This window comes from Onthophagus taurus, chromosome 7 (assembly GCF_036711975.1).
Source record: "Onthophagus taurus isolate NC chromosome 7, IU_Otau_3.0, whole genome shotgun sequence".
NCBI lineage: Eukaryota > Metazoa > Arthropoda > Insecta > Coleoptera > Scarabaeidae > Onthophagus > Onthophagus taurus.
In genome coordinates this window covers 27,796,294-27,811,164 of record NC_091972.1, presented here as the reverse complement: position 1 = coordinate 27,811,164, position 14,871 = coordinate 27,796,294, and the positions used below count along the sequence as shown (strand labels likewise).

General features: G+C 36.0%; 3 protein-coding genes across 3 annotated transcripts; 2 read left to right on the top strand and 1 right to left on the bottom strand.

The window, feature by feature from the left end:
• Window positions 1–1,853: 1,853 nt before the first annotated feature.
• LOC139430584 (histone H4) lies at window positions 1,854–2,356 on the bottom strand. Its single transcript, XM_071197755.1, has one exon. It carries the CDS (start codon window positions 2,311–2,313, stop codon window positions 2,002–2,004), a length of 312 nt encoding a protein of 103 aa, XP_071053856.1. The 5' UTR covers window positions 2,314–2,356; the 3' UTR covers window positions 1,854–2,001.
• Window positions 2,357–2,523: 167 nt separating this feature from the next.
• On the top strand, window positions 2,524–3,214 carry LOC139430570 (histone H3). Its single transcript, XM_071197733.1, has one exon. The coding sequence runs from the start codon at window positions 2,563–2,565 to the stop codon at window positions 2,971–2,973; it is 411 nt and encodes a 136-aa protein (XP_071053834.1). The 5' UTR covers window positions 2,524–2,562; the 3' UTR covers window positions 2,974–3,214.
• Window positions 3,215–7,592: 4,378 nt separating this feature from the next.
• Window positions 7,593–8,539, top strand: LOC139430775 (histone H1-like). Its single transcript, XM_071198054.1, has one exon. The coding sequence runs from the start codon at window positions 7,677–7,679 to the stop codon at window positions 8,466–8,468; it is 792 nt and encodes a 263-aa protein (XP_071054155.1). The 5' UTR covers window positions 7,593–7,676; the 3' UTR covers window positions 8,469–8,539.
• The last annotated feature ends 6,332 nt before the right edge of the window (window positions 8,540–14,871 follow it).

Sequence of the window (14,871 nt, the reverse complement as noted above, 5' to 3'; positions counted from 1 at the left end):
TTAGCACTGGTCCTATTAATTGTTTTTGCCACATCCCGCACACAACACCAATAAAACCAATAAGTAAAAATGAAACTTGTTGATACTATAACGCATATTTTCGTGTGAAATACCCTTGTTCTTTTGGTTACAATAACTAAAACGTCTTTATTTACCATCTACCTGCTTGCTCGTGTGGATCTGAATGTTAAAGTTTTTTTTTTTTTTCGACGGTCCCTCCAACCCGACTTTTTCAGGTAGATGGTAAACAACGACATTTTAGTCGTTGTGCGTCGAAAACCTAAGAAACAAGGGTATTTCACCCGAAAATATGCGTTAACAAATTGTTAATTCTTTCATACATTTTATCGGATTAATGTTATGTTGGTATATCGGCTGTGAAAATAGAAAAGGATAGGATTGATATTACCGGTGGGTTAAAGTTATTTTTCGGTAAGTTTTATACCTTGCCGTACTTTTTTTTAATTTGTAACGGCTTATTTGAGTGATTTCTCATCGACGATTCTTGAATTATACCTTTTTTATTCTTTGCGTTTTAATCCATCGTCACTAACTAACTGGGTTTCTAAAGCATGACTTGGCGCATTATCGATTAATAACAACGCTTTTCCAGGTAAGTTATTCCCTTGAGAATATTTTCTCACCTCTGGCACAAAACATTTCGTGAACCACTCCTCAAAAAGTATCGAGGTCATCCACGCGTTTGAAGTTGATCTGTAGATGACTGGTATTTCTTTGTTTTTGAAGGCACGTGGATTCTTAGCTTTACCAATAACGTGCAATTTTAATTTACGGTCTCCTTCTGTGTTGGCATTGGTGCTGTTTTTCGTGGAATCCCACCAAAGTTCTATCTGGAAGAAGCTTATAAAATAAAGCTGACTCGTCTGCGTTATATATTTGATTAGGGCATAAGTATTCTTTTCTAATGTGTAGAGCCAATTTTTTTTTAAAGGTGCAATTGCTTGAAAATTGTTAGAAAGCTTCTCGCCAGTAATTTTAAAATTTCTCAGGCTATATCTTTTTCTAAATTTTGCCATCCAACCTCTACTAGCACGAAAATCATCCTTTCCATAATGTTTCCGGTAAAACACCTTAGCCTGGTCAGCTAAATATTCACATGAAACAGTACAATGACGATATCTTTTTTTATTTTAAAAACTATTATCCATTTTTGGAAATTCCCCATCTTCAAAGTTTTCCTCTTCCCAGTACCATGGGAAGAGGTACTCAAATTGTGTATTATTCGAATGTAAACAATAATTTGGTACTCTAAATACTGTTTAAGTGCTTTTTCTTTTTTTTAAGGCGTAAATTCTTTTTTTTTTATTTCAAATTTATATTCTTAAAGTCTAAACAATTAACAATTATTAATTTTTTTTTTAAATCAGTCAAGTATAAGTAAATTTATATTCTTTACTACATTATTTTGTTGAATTTCAAATAAAATAAAAAAAGAAGTGCGGCCCCCTGGACCTACATAGTTCGTAGGAGGGCCTATCATAAATCACGTCGAGGTACTTTTTCGGGGTGATAATTAGTGCCACTACTGTTTCTGAGAGTCATAAAAACCACCAGAAATATCAGAAACTATAACAGACAGGCTGCACAATTGGAAATGAAATATGTGCAAGCGCCAAAGGACGTGAACCGTTCTTGGTCGGGACCAGGTACACGAACTTGTCCGACCGACGGTCGTTAGAACCACAGAATAACATAATATTCTGTGGTTGGAACGCTTGACAAAACGTCGCGGATCATCCTTTTCAAGGCAGCAGCGCACTTTTTAACTGTGCAGGCTTGTGACCGTCAAAAGTCTAAAGCGTGGTTGGAATGAACCTAATATACATACATACATATTACGTATGTATGTAATTGTCCGGATTGTATGTGAAAATATTCCTTAACTTTCATAAATATAGTGGTTCTGAAAAGAACCGGGTGGTCGTGTTGAATACAGAACAGTCGTCGTCAAAATTAAAATAGGTACATAATTTAAATTTCTTAACCCCCAAAGCCGTAGAGAGTACGACCTTGCCGCTTAAGGGCGTAAACGACGTCCATAGCAGTAACGGTTTTCCTTTTTGCGTGTTCAGTGTATGTGACAGCGTCGCGAATAACGTTCTCAAGGAAAACCTTTAAAACTCCTCGAGTTTCTTCGTAAATTAATCCTGAAATACGCTTTACACCGCCGCGACGGGCAAGACGTCTGATAGCTGGTTTGGTGATGCCCTGGATGTTGTCACGGAGTACTTTGCGATGACGTTTGGCGCCTCCTTTTCCAAGACCTTTTCCTCCCTTTCCACGGCCAGTCATTTTTCTTTTTATGTATGTATAACGACGACGAACTAACAAGCACCGACAGCGGACTATCGTTTTCGGGACTTTTCGCGCGCTTATATGGTGGCGCAATGGACACGCCTGCCGATTCTACGGCTCGACCAATCCGATGCAAGTCACGTACACGGGTATAAAGTAGCCTTCAACCGAGCGATCTCTCAGTTTACTTTGACTAACTATATCTTTGTTGTCGTACGGTACGTATCTCGTTAATAATAAACTAAAATGGCTCGTACGAAACAAACTGCTCGGAAATCTACCGGAGGTAAAGCGCCACGTAAACAACTCGCAACTAAAGCGGCAAGGAAAAGCGCTCCCGCTACCGGTGGTGTCAAGAAACCGCATCGTTACAGACCTGGAACCGTAGCTCTTCGAGAAATTCGTCGTTACCAGAAAAGTACCGAACTTCTAATTAGAAAGTTGCCCTTCCAACGTTTGGTTAGAGAAATTGCCCAAGATTTCAAGACCGACTTGCGATTTCAAAGCAGCGCCGTTATGGCTTTGCAAGAGGCGAGCGAAGCTTACTTGGTCGGACTTTTCGAAGATACGAACTTGTGTGCAATTCATGCAAAACGAGTAACCATCATGCCGAAAGACATTCAGCTTGCTAGGCGCATTCGCGGCGAAAGAGCCTAATTTGCATCAATCAACCAAACCTTCCCAACAAGACCGGTTCTTTTCAGAACCAATCACTTGTTTTATGAAAAAGAATTTTCGTTTTGCTTCCCTTCAATCGGTGTTTATTATGAAAGCAAAAATGCTCTTTCAGTATGGACTTCGGATAATGTGCATTTTCTAATTTCTAAACGTAATAGCGTGTAAAATTTTCAATGTGAACTTAAGATGTGATTTAATCAAAAAAAAATTAAGTTCTTTTTTAATTTATATAAAATAAATTCAATTATTTCATATAAGATTTTAGTAATTAAAAAAAAGATTATGATGTTTAAATAATTTAAACTTAATTTGCTTCCATATGCATTCAAATATTGATGATTACAACGAAAGCTTCCGTACGAATTAAATTTTAAAACTTGTACAATAAAAGTTAAAGAAGATGAAGGTGTATCTTCTTTAAGGTAATCAAAAACTTGTTGGGATTGATAAAGAAATATAAGGAATCCGAACTGTAACATTTATTTCCAAATTGAACGTTTTTGGGATTTATAAAAAAAGTAAATACAAGAAAAGGCGTAAATTTTACACACACCGACTACCTTAGATTCTTAATTCCATTCTTAAACTGTCTTAATTCCCTAGACGCGTATGTTCTTGCAAACAGACTACTGTAGTTTGATCTCGTATTAGTGCCATTCAATGTTTGGATATTTATTAAAAATGAGTATAAGAAACCGCCAAATTTCACAAAGGATTCGAGATTTGATTGTTAGTTTATGAAAAGATAGGATATCACTAGGTGAAATTAGCCAAATTGTAAAAAAAGCTCGTTCGTCAGTGCAGTACATTACACATTTCTAAAGACGATGAATTTTGGAAATTAACCACTTAAGGCATGCCTTATTTATTTAAATCATCGACTTTTTTAGATATAACAAGAGCGCCCGTATCAGACACGGGCACGTGAAAATCTGCCGGTGTCAGTCGCCCGTGTCACACACCATGCCTTAAGTTGTTACGTGATTTTTAGTGATGAAACTTGAAAAAATTGATTTATTTAATTGTGATTCGCGCACCAAAATTTGGCGAAAACGTAACGAAGCATTCAAAACGAGAAAATTTGTGCCCAACAGTAAAATATAGAGGTGGTAGTGCTATGTTGTGGGTGTACATATATGTCAGCTGCTCGTGCAGGCAATACGACATTTATAAATGGTATCATGGATAAACGATATTACCTTGATATTTAAAAAATAATTGATTAGAAAGTGCTAGAAATTTTTGGATAGCGAGATCATTTACTTTTTAACAAGACAATAATCCCAAGGACACGGCAGAAATCGTGCGCTTCTGGTTGCTTTATAATGTTCCCCGACACCCCGCTTCGGAGGGTAAAGTTTGGGGAATAATTTTGCTTCAAAAGTGGCCCTCCTGAGAAACAAACTTGACGTGTTTCAGGCCTTCAGCTCGTTTTCAATGGGCCATATATATATATATATTTCATGGCTATAACCAATTAATCCGTGGGTTGTATAAGGGAGGTGGTCTTAGGTGGCAGATATGTCATCGTAATCCATCCAACTTCTGCTCCTAAATCTGGTGAATGTGCCGGTGGGTTATCGAGAACGACAACACATCGCGAGTTACCCATGCCTTAGCGTTACAGCGCCACATCACTGGTAAACTATCTTTGCACACATTGAAAGACTTTTGGTGGTCTTTTGCGCTTTTGATGTTGCTTTGGGTGACGTAACAGGGGGGTTCGTCTCGTTTCTTTCGTCAATCGGAGTCATTTTCGCCTTGGCTGTTGTGCTCTTTTCGCGGAGGATTTCGCCGGTCATAATGTCGCCCACGCTCCCTTGCTCTTGGTTTGGATAAGAGCACCCCAAACAATGGCAGCGTTGAAGAATTTTCTTAATAAACGGTGTACTTTTTGATAGAACCGCCGCGCTCACCTAGATTCTTAATAGCGCCGTTAACCATTTCTGATGTCGGTGGTTTCGACTTCTGAATCTTCGCCTTTTTCGTTAACAGCTCCGTAGCTTTGGCCTTTAATGGTGTGTAACGACAATATGACAGCGGTAGAGTGGTTGATAATGAGTAAAAGAAGAAGTGTGGAGGTGAATGATGTTGTGAAAGTATTTAAGAGGGCGAAGAAAATGGGTAAGATAGTGGAATTGGGATGAGAGTTTAGAGATGATGTAGGGATGAGGAGAGCGGGTAAGACGGTAAGAGTCAAGGGAGTAAGTGTAGAGTGTGGCCATGTTCGGTAAGGGCATTCCGCTGATGACGGAGCATGGTCCATTCAATGTATCTTTGAGAGGGATATGAACGGGATGTGTCTGTGTGAGGTGAGTGAGGACACCCTGCAGCATATCTTGCAGGAGTGTCCGAAAGGGAGGAGAAGACAGAGACAGAAGGTAAAGGAGAATTGAATAGGATTATGGATGACAGCCATAAATCCATATGAATGATTGGAACTGGTTAGCGGTAGGAGCTGTGTTCGATTATGTAGGGGAGTAGTGCTAGTTTTTGGTGGGTTGGATTCGGTAGTTGGGTGGAGGAGTAGCCGCATACCGAAAGGCCTCCTCCTCAATAAGATCAGTTCTTTGCAGAACCAAGAGATTATTTTCTGAAAAACAACTATTGCGATAGTAATTATAATTGATTATTTCCATTGTACTTAAATTTGCTCTCATGTTTTAGGAGGGTTTGATATATTTCCAAGACAGAAATAATAATTGGTAAGTAATCCTCCGATTTGGTTTTCTAAGTAGAATTCTTCAGAGTTTTTATTGACCGCATTTAAATTTCACTACAAAAACTTTGTATAAACCAAGTTGCCTTTATGTATAATCGATATTATTACTTAAATGACCTATGTCGATTTCAAACCGTATTCAAAACATTTTTGTTTTTGTTCCTGTCGCAGTATTTGCTTCAAATAATCAATTAAAGCGGCAAGGAAATAACGCTTTTCATGCCATTCTTGACGTGTGCTTGACTAACGTGGTGTTAACCTTGTCTCTAACAATTGAACCCATTTGAAAGAGGGTAGAAAGGGATACCGTCGGGGGGGTCGAGTTGTTACAATGTAGGAACTGTAGAAAACTCTTGGGAAAATCGACCTACTTCAGGTTTTTAACTTTTAACGTGGTCTTTCTGTTCATTAATTCAATTTCAATAACTTTAATATGGATTTTGTTAGTTTGTTGTGTTAATGCCAGAAGACCAACCAGCCAGGCTTAACCTTGTCATTTAAATTGTTTTCCCTGCAGTAGGAATATAGTTATTTCCGAAAGCTTCCACATTGTAACGACTGTACTAACGGTCGTTCCTTTCTACGTAGTTTTCGATCGGACTCCAGCCGAAGAGTACTCTCATTTACCACCTTAAGAATACGCAACGCTGCACAAACCTTCCAACGATTTATAAACGAAGTTCTTTCTGGCTTAAATTTCCTTTTTTATATCTAGACGATACTCTCGTAGCAAGACTAGCAAGTCGCAATGAAGAAGACCATTATCATCATTTACAACAATTATTTGAGTATAAGTTGCCTTCATGTTTAATCGCTATTGTTACCTAATTAACCTAAATACGTTGATTTTAAAACGTATTCAAAACATTTTTGCGGGATAAATCTCATGTCGCAGTATCTGCTTCATGTTTTGTGACATTCTTCTCTAAAGGGAAACTCCAAATAATCCATTGAATTAAAATAATATTATTTAATAACGGTCAAAACAAGTTTCGTCAATAAGCTAAAACATAATCAATATAAAACACAACACTTAACAACATTAACCAGGTCTAAATAAGTTTACACAACACTTAGATATGATAAAGTGTGTGAAAGGAAAAATATATGCATATATTATACTATTAAGTATAGAATAATAGAAATTAGATTTGATATACATAATTGGTATCATATTGACCATATGAACCTAAAAACTAATAGCAATGAATGAATGACTTGAGTAAATGCGTAACGACCGACATTGGCGGTGTGAATATAACACTCGAATATTTCACTTTTCACTCACGTGAAGGTATTTGCATGATACGACGCTTACACGAAAACGTAATCCCTAAATTAGAGCCGCAATATACCACTTTTCTCGCGTCCTCGACGTCGGCAATAATGTTCGAAACAACGAGAAAACTCGCGACCAATGTGGAATTGCCGATCGCATCGTCCTCGTTTTAAGGATAAAAGCTTAGACATATTGATAAAATTTACACACCTCGTGGTTTTAAAACGTTTAAGAAAGCTATTCTCATTGAAAATTCAGTCCGTTTTTACATACGCGCGAAATTCGACGACGCTAAAGTTTACGACGACGGTCACGTCAATGACATCTTATACTTTCAACCGTCGCTACACAACGAAATCGTACCCCCACAAGTAAAATTTTTACGTAGACGACGAGTTAACTTCTTCCACTATACTGAAATACCTAACGGGAATATTTACGTCGCGACGCCAACACAAGCGGGTTCCTTTTTCTAGAAAGTTGCGAACACGAGACCGCCGTTGTGATGCCAGCAGTGCGAACGGAGGAAAATCGACTTTGGACGGGTTTTCGGCTTCGGTATGTACATTCAACGTTGGGTTCAATTTTCTGAGGAAAATGTTTGTGAATAACTTGTACGAAGTTGACATTCGTGCACGTGAGTTTTTGTAAAAAATATTTTTGTTACAAACTGCCGCTACAATGACGGATGTACAACAAACGGAACAGCAAACCCCCGTATCTTCCGAAACGGAAAACACTTCACCCGTAAAAAACAAAGCTGCCGGCGGTGGTTCCTCCTCCGATTCGTCGACGAAGAAAAAGAAAAGCCAACGATCAAAAGCCACCCATCCACCCACATCCGAAATGGTGAATAACGCGATTAAGACCCTTAAGGAACGCAACGGTTCGTCGCTTCAAGCTATTAAAAAGTACATGACTTCTAATTACAAAGTTGACGCTGAGAAGATGGCTCCGTTTATTAAGAAATTCCTGAAGACCGCCATCGCTGCAGGCGGTATTGTCCAAACTAAAGGTAAAGGTGCGTCAGGATCGTTTAAACTGGCATCGGCCTCTGCAAAAAAGTCAGGCAGAGTAACGACTTCCTCCCTTAAAAAGAAACCTGCCGCCGCCGCCGCCGTATCTAAAAGGGCCAAAGCTCGAGCTGCCTCTACGAAGAAATCCTCCTCACCTGCGAAGGCAAAAACAACGCCGGTGTCCGGTTCCCCTGTTGTTGAAAGCAAAAAGAAGGCTGCAGTAAAAGCCAAAAAGTCGCCAACGGTCGGAGAAAAGAAAGTAACCAGCTCTACTACTGCCGCAGTCAAAAAAACCACCACGGTTAGAAAAGCACCATCAAAAGCTAAAAAAGTTACCAAGGGACCAACGAAAAAGCCGAAAGCGCCGAAACCCAAAACCGCCAAGAAAGTCGCTGGTGGTGCTGCACAATTGAAATCGTCGTCCACGAAAAAGAGAAGTTTACCAAAAAAAAAATGAGCTCTGCAATTTATTACAATTAAGGGCTTTCTCACAAGCCGCCACACAAAGGCCCTTCTCAGGGCCAATAATGGTATAACGAAAAAGAATTCTAACATAATTTTAATCTATACATAATGTATGTACTCTGGCAGTATGCATCTTAGTTCCATTCGCAGTAGTTACCACTTACTTTTAGTAATTGAAAATTTCCAAAAATTTTATTTATCCGAAATAAAATAGCAGTTCTTTTTTAATTGCCATTTTTTTCGAAGACAGCTGAATTACGTGTAACATGAAAAATACTCTGAATTTTACGTAGAATCCATAAATGCAACAAAAAAATGATGGGGTTCCTATTTAAAAATGTCAACTTAAGCATGGTATCTCAATTTTGGGATACCTGTACATTTCAATTTTATCTCAAAAAATGCGCGTTCAAAAATATAACCTAAGCCTTTTTTCTAGAAGAATATCGCCCGAATTTTTATCGAATTGAAGTAATATATTAAACAATTTTGAAATTTTCTGTCTATTTCAATTTTGGGCCTATTGCAGACTAAGCTTTTTCGGTACGATCCTTTCTAGAGTATTCTAGTAAAGTATGATTGTATAACCATTGGTAATTTTCAATTAATTGAACAAATTTCACCATTTGATCACTTTCATCATCAATCTTTACTGTTATTATTTATACTGGGTACCGCACCGGGCAAAATGCAGCTCGCATGCAGTGGTACCAACACAATGTAACAAAAAGTCCTATGCGCAGTGCTTTAAAAATCCCATCTATTAAGCAAAAAAAAAACTACAAATAAATTTAAAAATTGTTTTTAAATAGAAAAGACTAACATAAAATTTCAAAGTAAGTAGTTTTTAACTACTAATACTCCTATAAAATATAAAACTTAATAAAAAATATATTTAAAATCAAACATATTAAGTTAGAAATCATATAAATATGTTTTCCGATAGTACTAATCAGTCCTTAAAACTATAAAATTCTTTATATACATATTTTTGTAATAAGTCGTTTGGGGTGGGATAATCAACGCATGTTTAATTATTCTGTTGTAAAGCGTTACGAATAACGCACATTGCATTTAATGTTTCCTCGCCCGTTCTATTTCCTTTTTTCATTTTAATATCTGTTACCATGGAAAAAATTCTTTCTGCTTCAGCATTTGTATGAGGCAATGTTAAAATAATATTGGCAAGTTTTCCTAAATTTGTAAATAAGTGGTCGTTATTAAAATTTTTTTTCATCCAATTTGAAGCCACATCGATTTCAGTTTCATCGAATGAAGTAGCTAGTTTCTGCCACTCAATTGATATGTCAGTGGCAATGAAATTAAAAAAATCAATAGCCAATCCAACTATATCAATATCAGAATTCTTCTTAATTGAAAATGCCACTTGGGGATCTAAAAATTCCATTGCTTTAAAAATGTGATTATTAAGTGTTAAGTGGAAATCGTTTTAAAATTTCAGTAGTTACGTAAAATGATAAACATTTTTTCGAATCTCCTGTTGACCGTCCAGTGGTAAAGATTTTATAAAGCTTTCACACTCATCACCTAATTTAATCTTATCTAATGGCAAGAAATGTTCAGTTTGACATCCGGTTTTAAATAATTAGTGCATAGTCGTATAAATAAAGTATTACAGTGCCCATGTAATTTATGAACTGACTATTTGATTGAAATAATGAATTAAGGGAATTTAAAAAACTTGGACCATACTTCATGATATATAAATACCCTTTTAAATACATATTTTTCATGTCATTGTGGATAGTTTCTGCACTTTTTAATTTATCCTCAGTTATTGCTAGTAAAAAGAAATGTTCTAACACATTCCAATTATTTAAAATTCGTACTACACAGTCGTGCCGACTCAACCAACGTGTAGTTACTAATTAAAAATTTTTTGTTTGCTCTGGTTAAAGTAATCTTGCAACTCCGCTAAAACAGCGCATCGTTTCGCACTTCCTGATACATTTTAACAGAGCTACTAAATGATCCACAACTTGGGTAGCAACATTGTGCTCCGCGAAAAATACAGAAAGTTTAATTTCAGCTCTTTTAATATTATAAACATGTATATCTTTATCATTACTAACAAAATAATTAGCCAATGGTTTTGTCGTTTTAACCGCTGACATATTTTCTCACTCTTACCGCATGTCAAGTCTACATTACAAACGGAACATCTAAAATTTAATAATGTTCACACAGAAATATAAATTATTTTATAATTAATTTAATTTTATTGATTAAAGGAAGCGCGACTACCTGCATTTATTTTTATTTTTCTTATCCGCTGTTAACTAGTTTTTAAAATGGGGATCCTGCAACCAACATTCATGGAAAACTTTGGTTCCTTTTTCTTGGTGGAACTTTTTTTGAGGAGGTTCTAAATGTTCCGTATCTGATGAAGAATCTTCCATTTTTTTAAACAATACACTCTATACAGTAAAGACAATCCGACTCGGTACTCTACACGGTTTACGATTCTACGCAGTTTACTCTCGTAATCAATTATTGAATATGACATAACATGGCGTAGCCTCGATGCGGTAAATACCCGAATTGTTTCGGATAGATTTATTACGTTCGGCAAATCTCTGATAGATGGCGCTATTACTAAATATTGATCGTCTTATAATTAGAAGATAGTGCAAATGTTAAATTACAAAAACATATTTAAATTTTATAATATAATAATTTTGAGAAATTAAAAATCTCTCAAAATAGACGAATATCCTTTGTTTCTAGGAATACTGAAAAATCTCCCGAATCGGGATATATCTCTCAAGTTGGCAACACTGCGAGTCGCATGTTTAGACGAAGTCGCGACGCTGCGTCGCCATATGCTGATTTTTATTTAAAAACACGTGAGATGCACTGAAGCGTACGTCTTCCTACAATTGCGTCTAATACTCGTCTATGACGAGCAGCTCCGTGTGCAGAAGGTCTTATACTGGTTAAATTAATAACTGTCTATAATAACAAACAAAAAAAAATTAGTATAACAAAGCTACAAAAAAATTCTCCTCAAAAAAAGAATTTAAACAAAATTATAACCTGAAAAGAAAAAACAATAACACGAAAATTGAGTCGGCTGAGTCAATATTGTAAGAGACACTCCTTTAATGTCAAAAAAATAAAATAATAAAAAAACTCAAGCGAACAGGTCGAAAACAAGAAAATAAACTATTAATAATTTAGATTCTATACAAAAATATTCAAACCTTATCTGGAAATCCTGTTCCTTCTTTTTTCATTTAATGCGACTGCACGTGTTGATTAAAGCGGAACCAGGAAAGCCGGAACAAACTTTACCAAAAATTAAACAAGCGTACTGCACTAACGCTTGAGAACAAAAGAGGAAGTGGTGGGAAGAGGAAACGCGGTACGGACGACCGATATCCGCATCCCCACCCCTAATATTAATGGATCTTAAGAATATCGATAAATTTACCAACGAACACTCAATGACCTTTAATAATCAACAACAAAAATAAATTAAGATACCCCGCGAGTGTATTAATAAAAATTAGATATCCATTAAAATCATAATAAACTGATTAAGGAAAGAAAATCAAATGAAAGTAATTACATATGAAATCACATACAGTGTGTCCGTAAGTAGCGGATAAAATCATTATAAACGGTTTATGAAAAAATCCCTGAAACGGGAATTATGCAGCTGCATCCCATAGCATTTAAGAAACTAATATGATAAGATTAGTAGAAGAACCGTGAGACTCGAAATGAAACTGTAACAAGATTGGAGACCGTATTGGCCGACTTCCAGCCAATTCCAAAGAGTCCATGGATCACATTTCCAGGACAATAAAATTGATGGCAACTCAAAATTCAAATCAATTCGCTCTTGTATAAGGACAAGAGCCTCCATAACTCAAACCGTAGTAAATATAATTCCAAAATTGAAAGGAGTACTGTGGATATATATGTATGTATCCACAATATAAATTAATATTTTAATAAATAATAATACGAACTACATTCACAGTACTGATAAAATCGATTGATTATTTTGAATGATAATAATATTAATAATTTTATATAGTAACGTTCTCCTTTGTTTTGTACATGTCGTGTGCACAGCATGCTACAGCCACTTCCCCTCCTATAAAGATTAATAAAAAGAGGAATATGGTGGTTAAAGAAAAAATAAATCATATTTAAAAATTGAAAGTAACTTTTTTTTGAATTTTTATATCACGAGAATTGATTGCCTCGCTGTGGTGACAAGTTGAATTTTCTTTTAAAAGAAATGCTGGTTTAAGGTTGTTGATGTTAACAGCTACTTCCTTGTTATTTTTGAAAATTACAAAATATTTCGGAAATGTTTTTATCACTTTAAATGGGCCTTCATATCTTGGTGTTAAAGAGGCTTGAATCCCATTAATTTTGACAAAAACAAATTTTGAAATGAATAAATCTTTATGAATAAATGGTTTTTGGTTGGAATGAAAAACTGTGTTTACTGGTTTCAAACAAGAGAATGTTTCTCGTAAACTAGATAGCAATGGATCAGATTCCAAAGGGTGTTGAATATAAACAAAAAATTCTCCTGGAAGCCTAAGTGGTTGACCGTATACAAGTTCAGCAGATGAACAACCTAGGTCTTCCTTAAGAGATGATCTGAGGCCTAGGAGAACCAAGGGAAGATCATTGTTCCACCTCGTAGTGTTACCTCTGGCAGTTATGGCTGTTTTTAAAGAACGGTGAAACCTTTCTAAAATTCCGTTGCTTTGGGGATGGAAGGTGGATGTATGAATTTGACGTGTTCCTAGAAGGGTGTGAAATTTTGAAAAGAGTTTTGATTCGAATTGTCGTCCCTGATCATGGGTTATAGTGCTAGGAATGCCAAATCGGCTGAAATAATGCCGAAACAAAGTATCCGCAATAGAAGAAGAACCAATATCTTTGAGAGGAAAAGCTTCTGGCCAACGCGTGAAACGATCTATTACGGTGAGCACATATGTGCAGCCAAGGGACGGAGTGAGAGGACCGACCAAATCAATGTGGATATGATCGAATCTTAATTTTGGTATCGGAATTTTACTAATAGGTGATTTTGTGTACTTTTGAACTTTTGTTTGTTGACATCGCAAACAGGTTTTTGTCCATAACTGAATGTGTTTTGTCATGTGAGGCCACAAGAATCGTGTTTTGATGATGTGTGTAGTAGCGCGAATACCAGGATGTGTTAAGTTGTGAAATTTGTTGAAAATTGTTTTACGAAATTTTTGTGGTATGTATGTTCGAGGATTGTTTGTTGAAATGTCGCACCAAAGCTTTACATCTGAATGTGATGTTGTTTGTTGCGATAGGTTATATTTAGTAGTTTGTGTCTTTGAGTATTGTTTGTTTAGTAAATGTGTTAATTCTGTATCGTTAAATTGCGCGTTTTTTAAGGTTTGTGTGTCAGGGTACTGTGAATTTAGAGAATCAATATTTGTTCTGGACAACGTGTCCGCTACAATGTTTGATTCTCCTGTAATGTACCTGATATCTGATGTGAATTGTGTTATGTAAGTAAGATATCGTGTCTGACGTGGAGTTTTTTCTGTGTTAGAAAAAATTGTGTTGATTAGAGGTTTGTGATCAGTGTAAACTACAAATTGATGTCCATGTAAAAAATGTTTAAAGAATTTGATACTAGTGTAAATTGCTAACAATTCTCTATCAAAAGTTGAATAATTTATTTGGCTTGAAGATAATTTTTGAGAAGAAAACGCTAAAGGTTGTGTTTTATTGTCTATAGTCTGTGATAAAACTGCTCCTATACCTTTACTTGAGGCGTCAGTCGTCAGTGAAAGAGTTGCTTGTGGTGATGGGTGTGCAAGAGTGACGGATTTTGATAAAAGTTCTTTGGCTGTAGTGAAAGAAATGTCGTGATGGTGTGTCCAAGAAGTGATTGATTTAAGTTTTTGTGAATAAAGTGTTTTTGATAAATGATGTAAAGGAGCTAAAATGTTTGAGATGTTTGGTAAAAATCTGTGATAAATATTTATCATTCCTAAGAATCGCTGTAATTGTTCTAGTGTGGTTGGTTTTGGAAATTCAGTTATGGCATTAACCTTAGATTGCGAAGGGCGAACGCCTTCAGCAGAAATTTGATGACTTAGGAAATTTAAATCTGTAACTCCAAAAACACATTTTGTTGGTTGTATATTAATATTACAAGAGCTTAACCTCTCAAACAATTGTTGTAAATGAAGATAATGTTCTTCTTCATTGCGACTGGCTACTAGAATATCATCTAGATATACGAATAGGAAATCTAAGCCAGATAGAACTTCGTTTATAAATCTTTGAAAGGTTTGTGCCGCATTACGTAAACCGAAAGGCATTCTCGTGAATTCGAACAGACCAAACGGTGTAGTGAT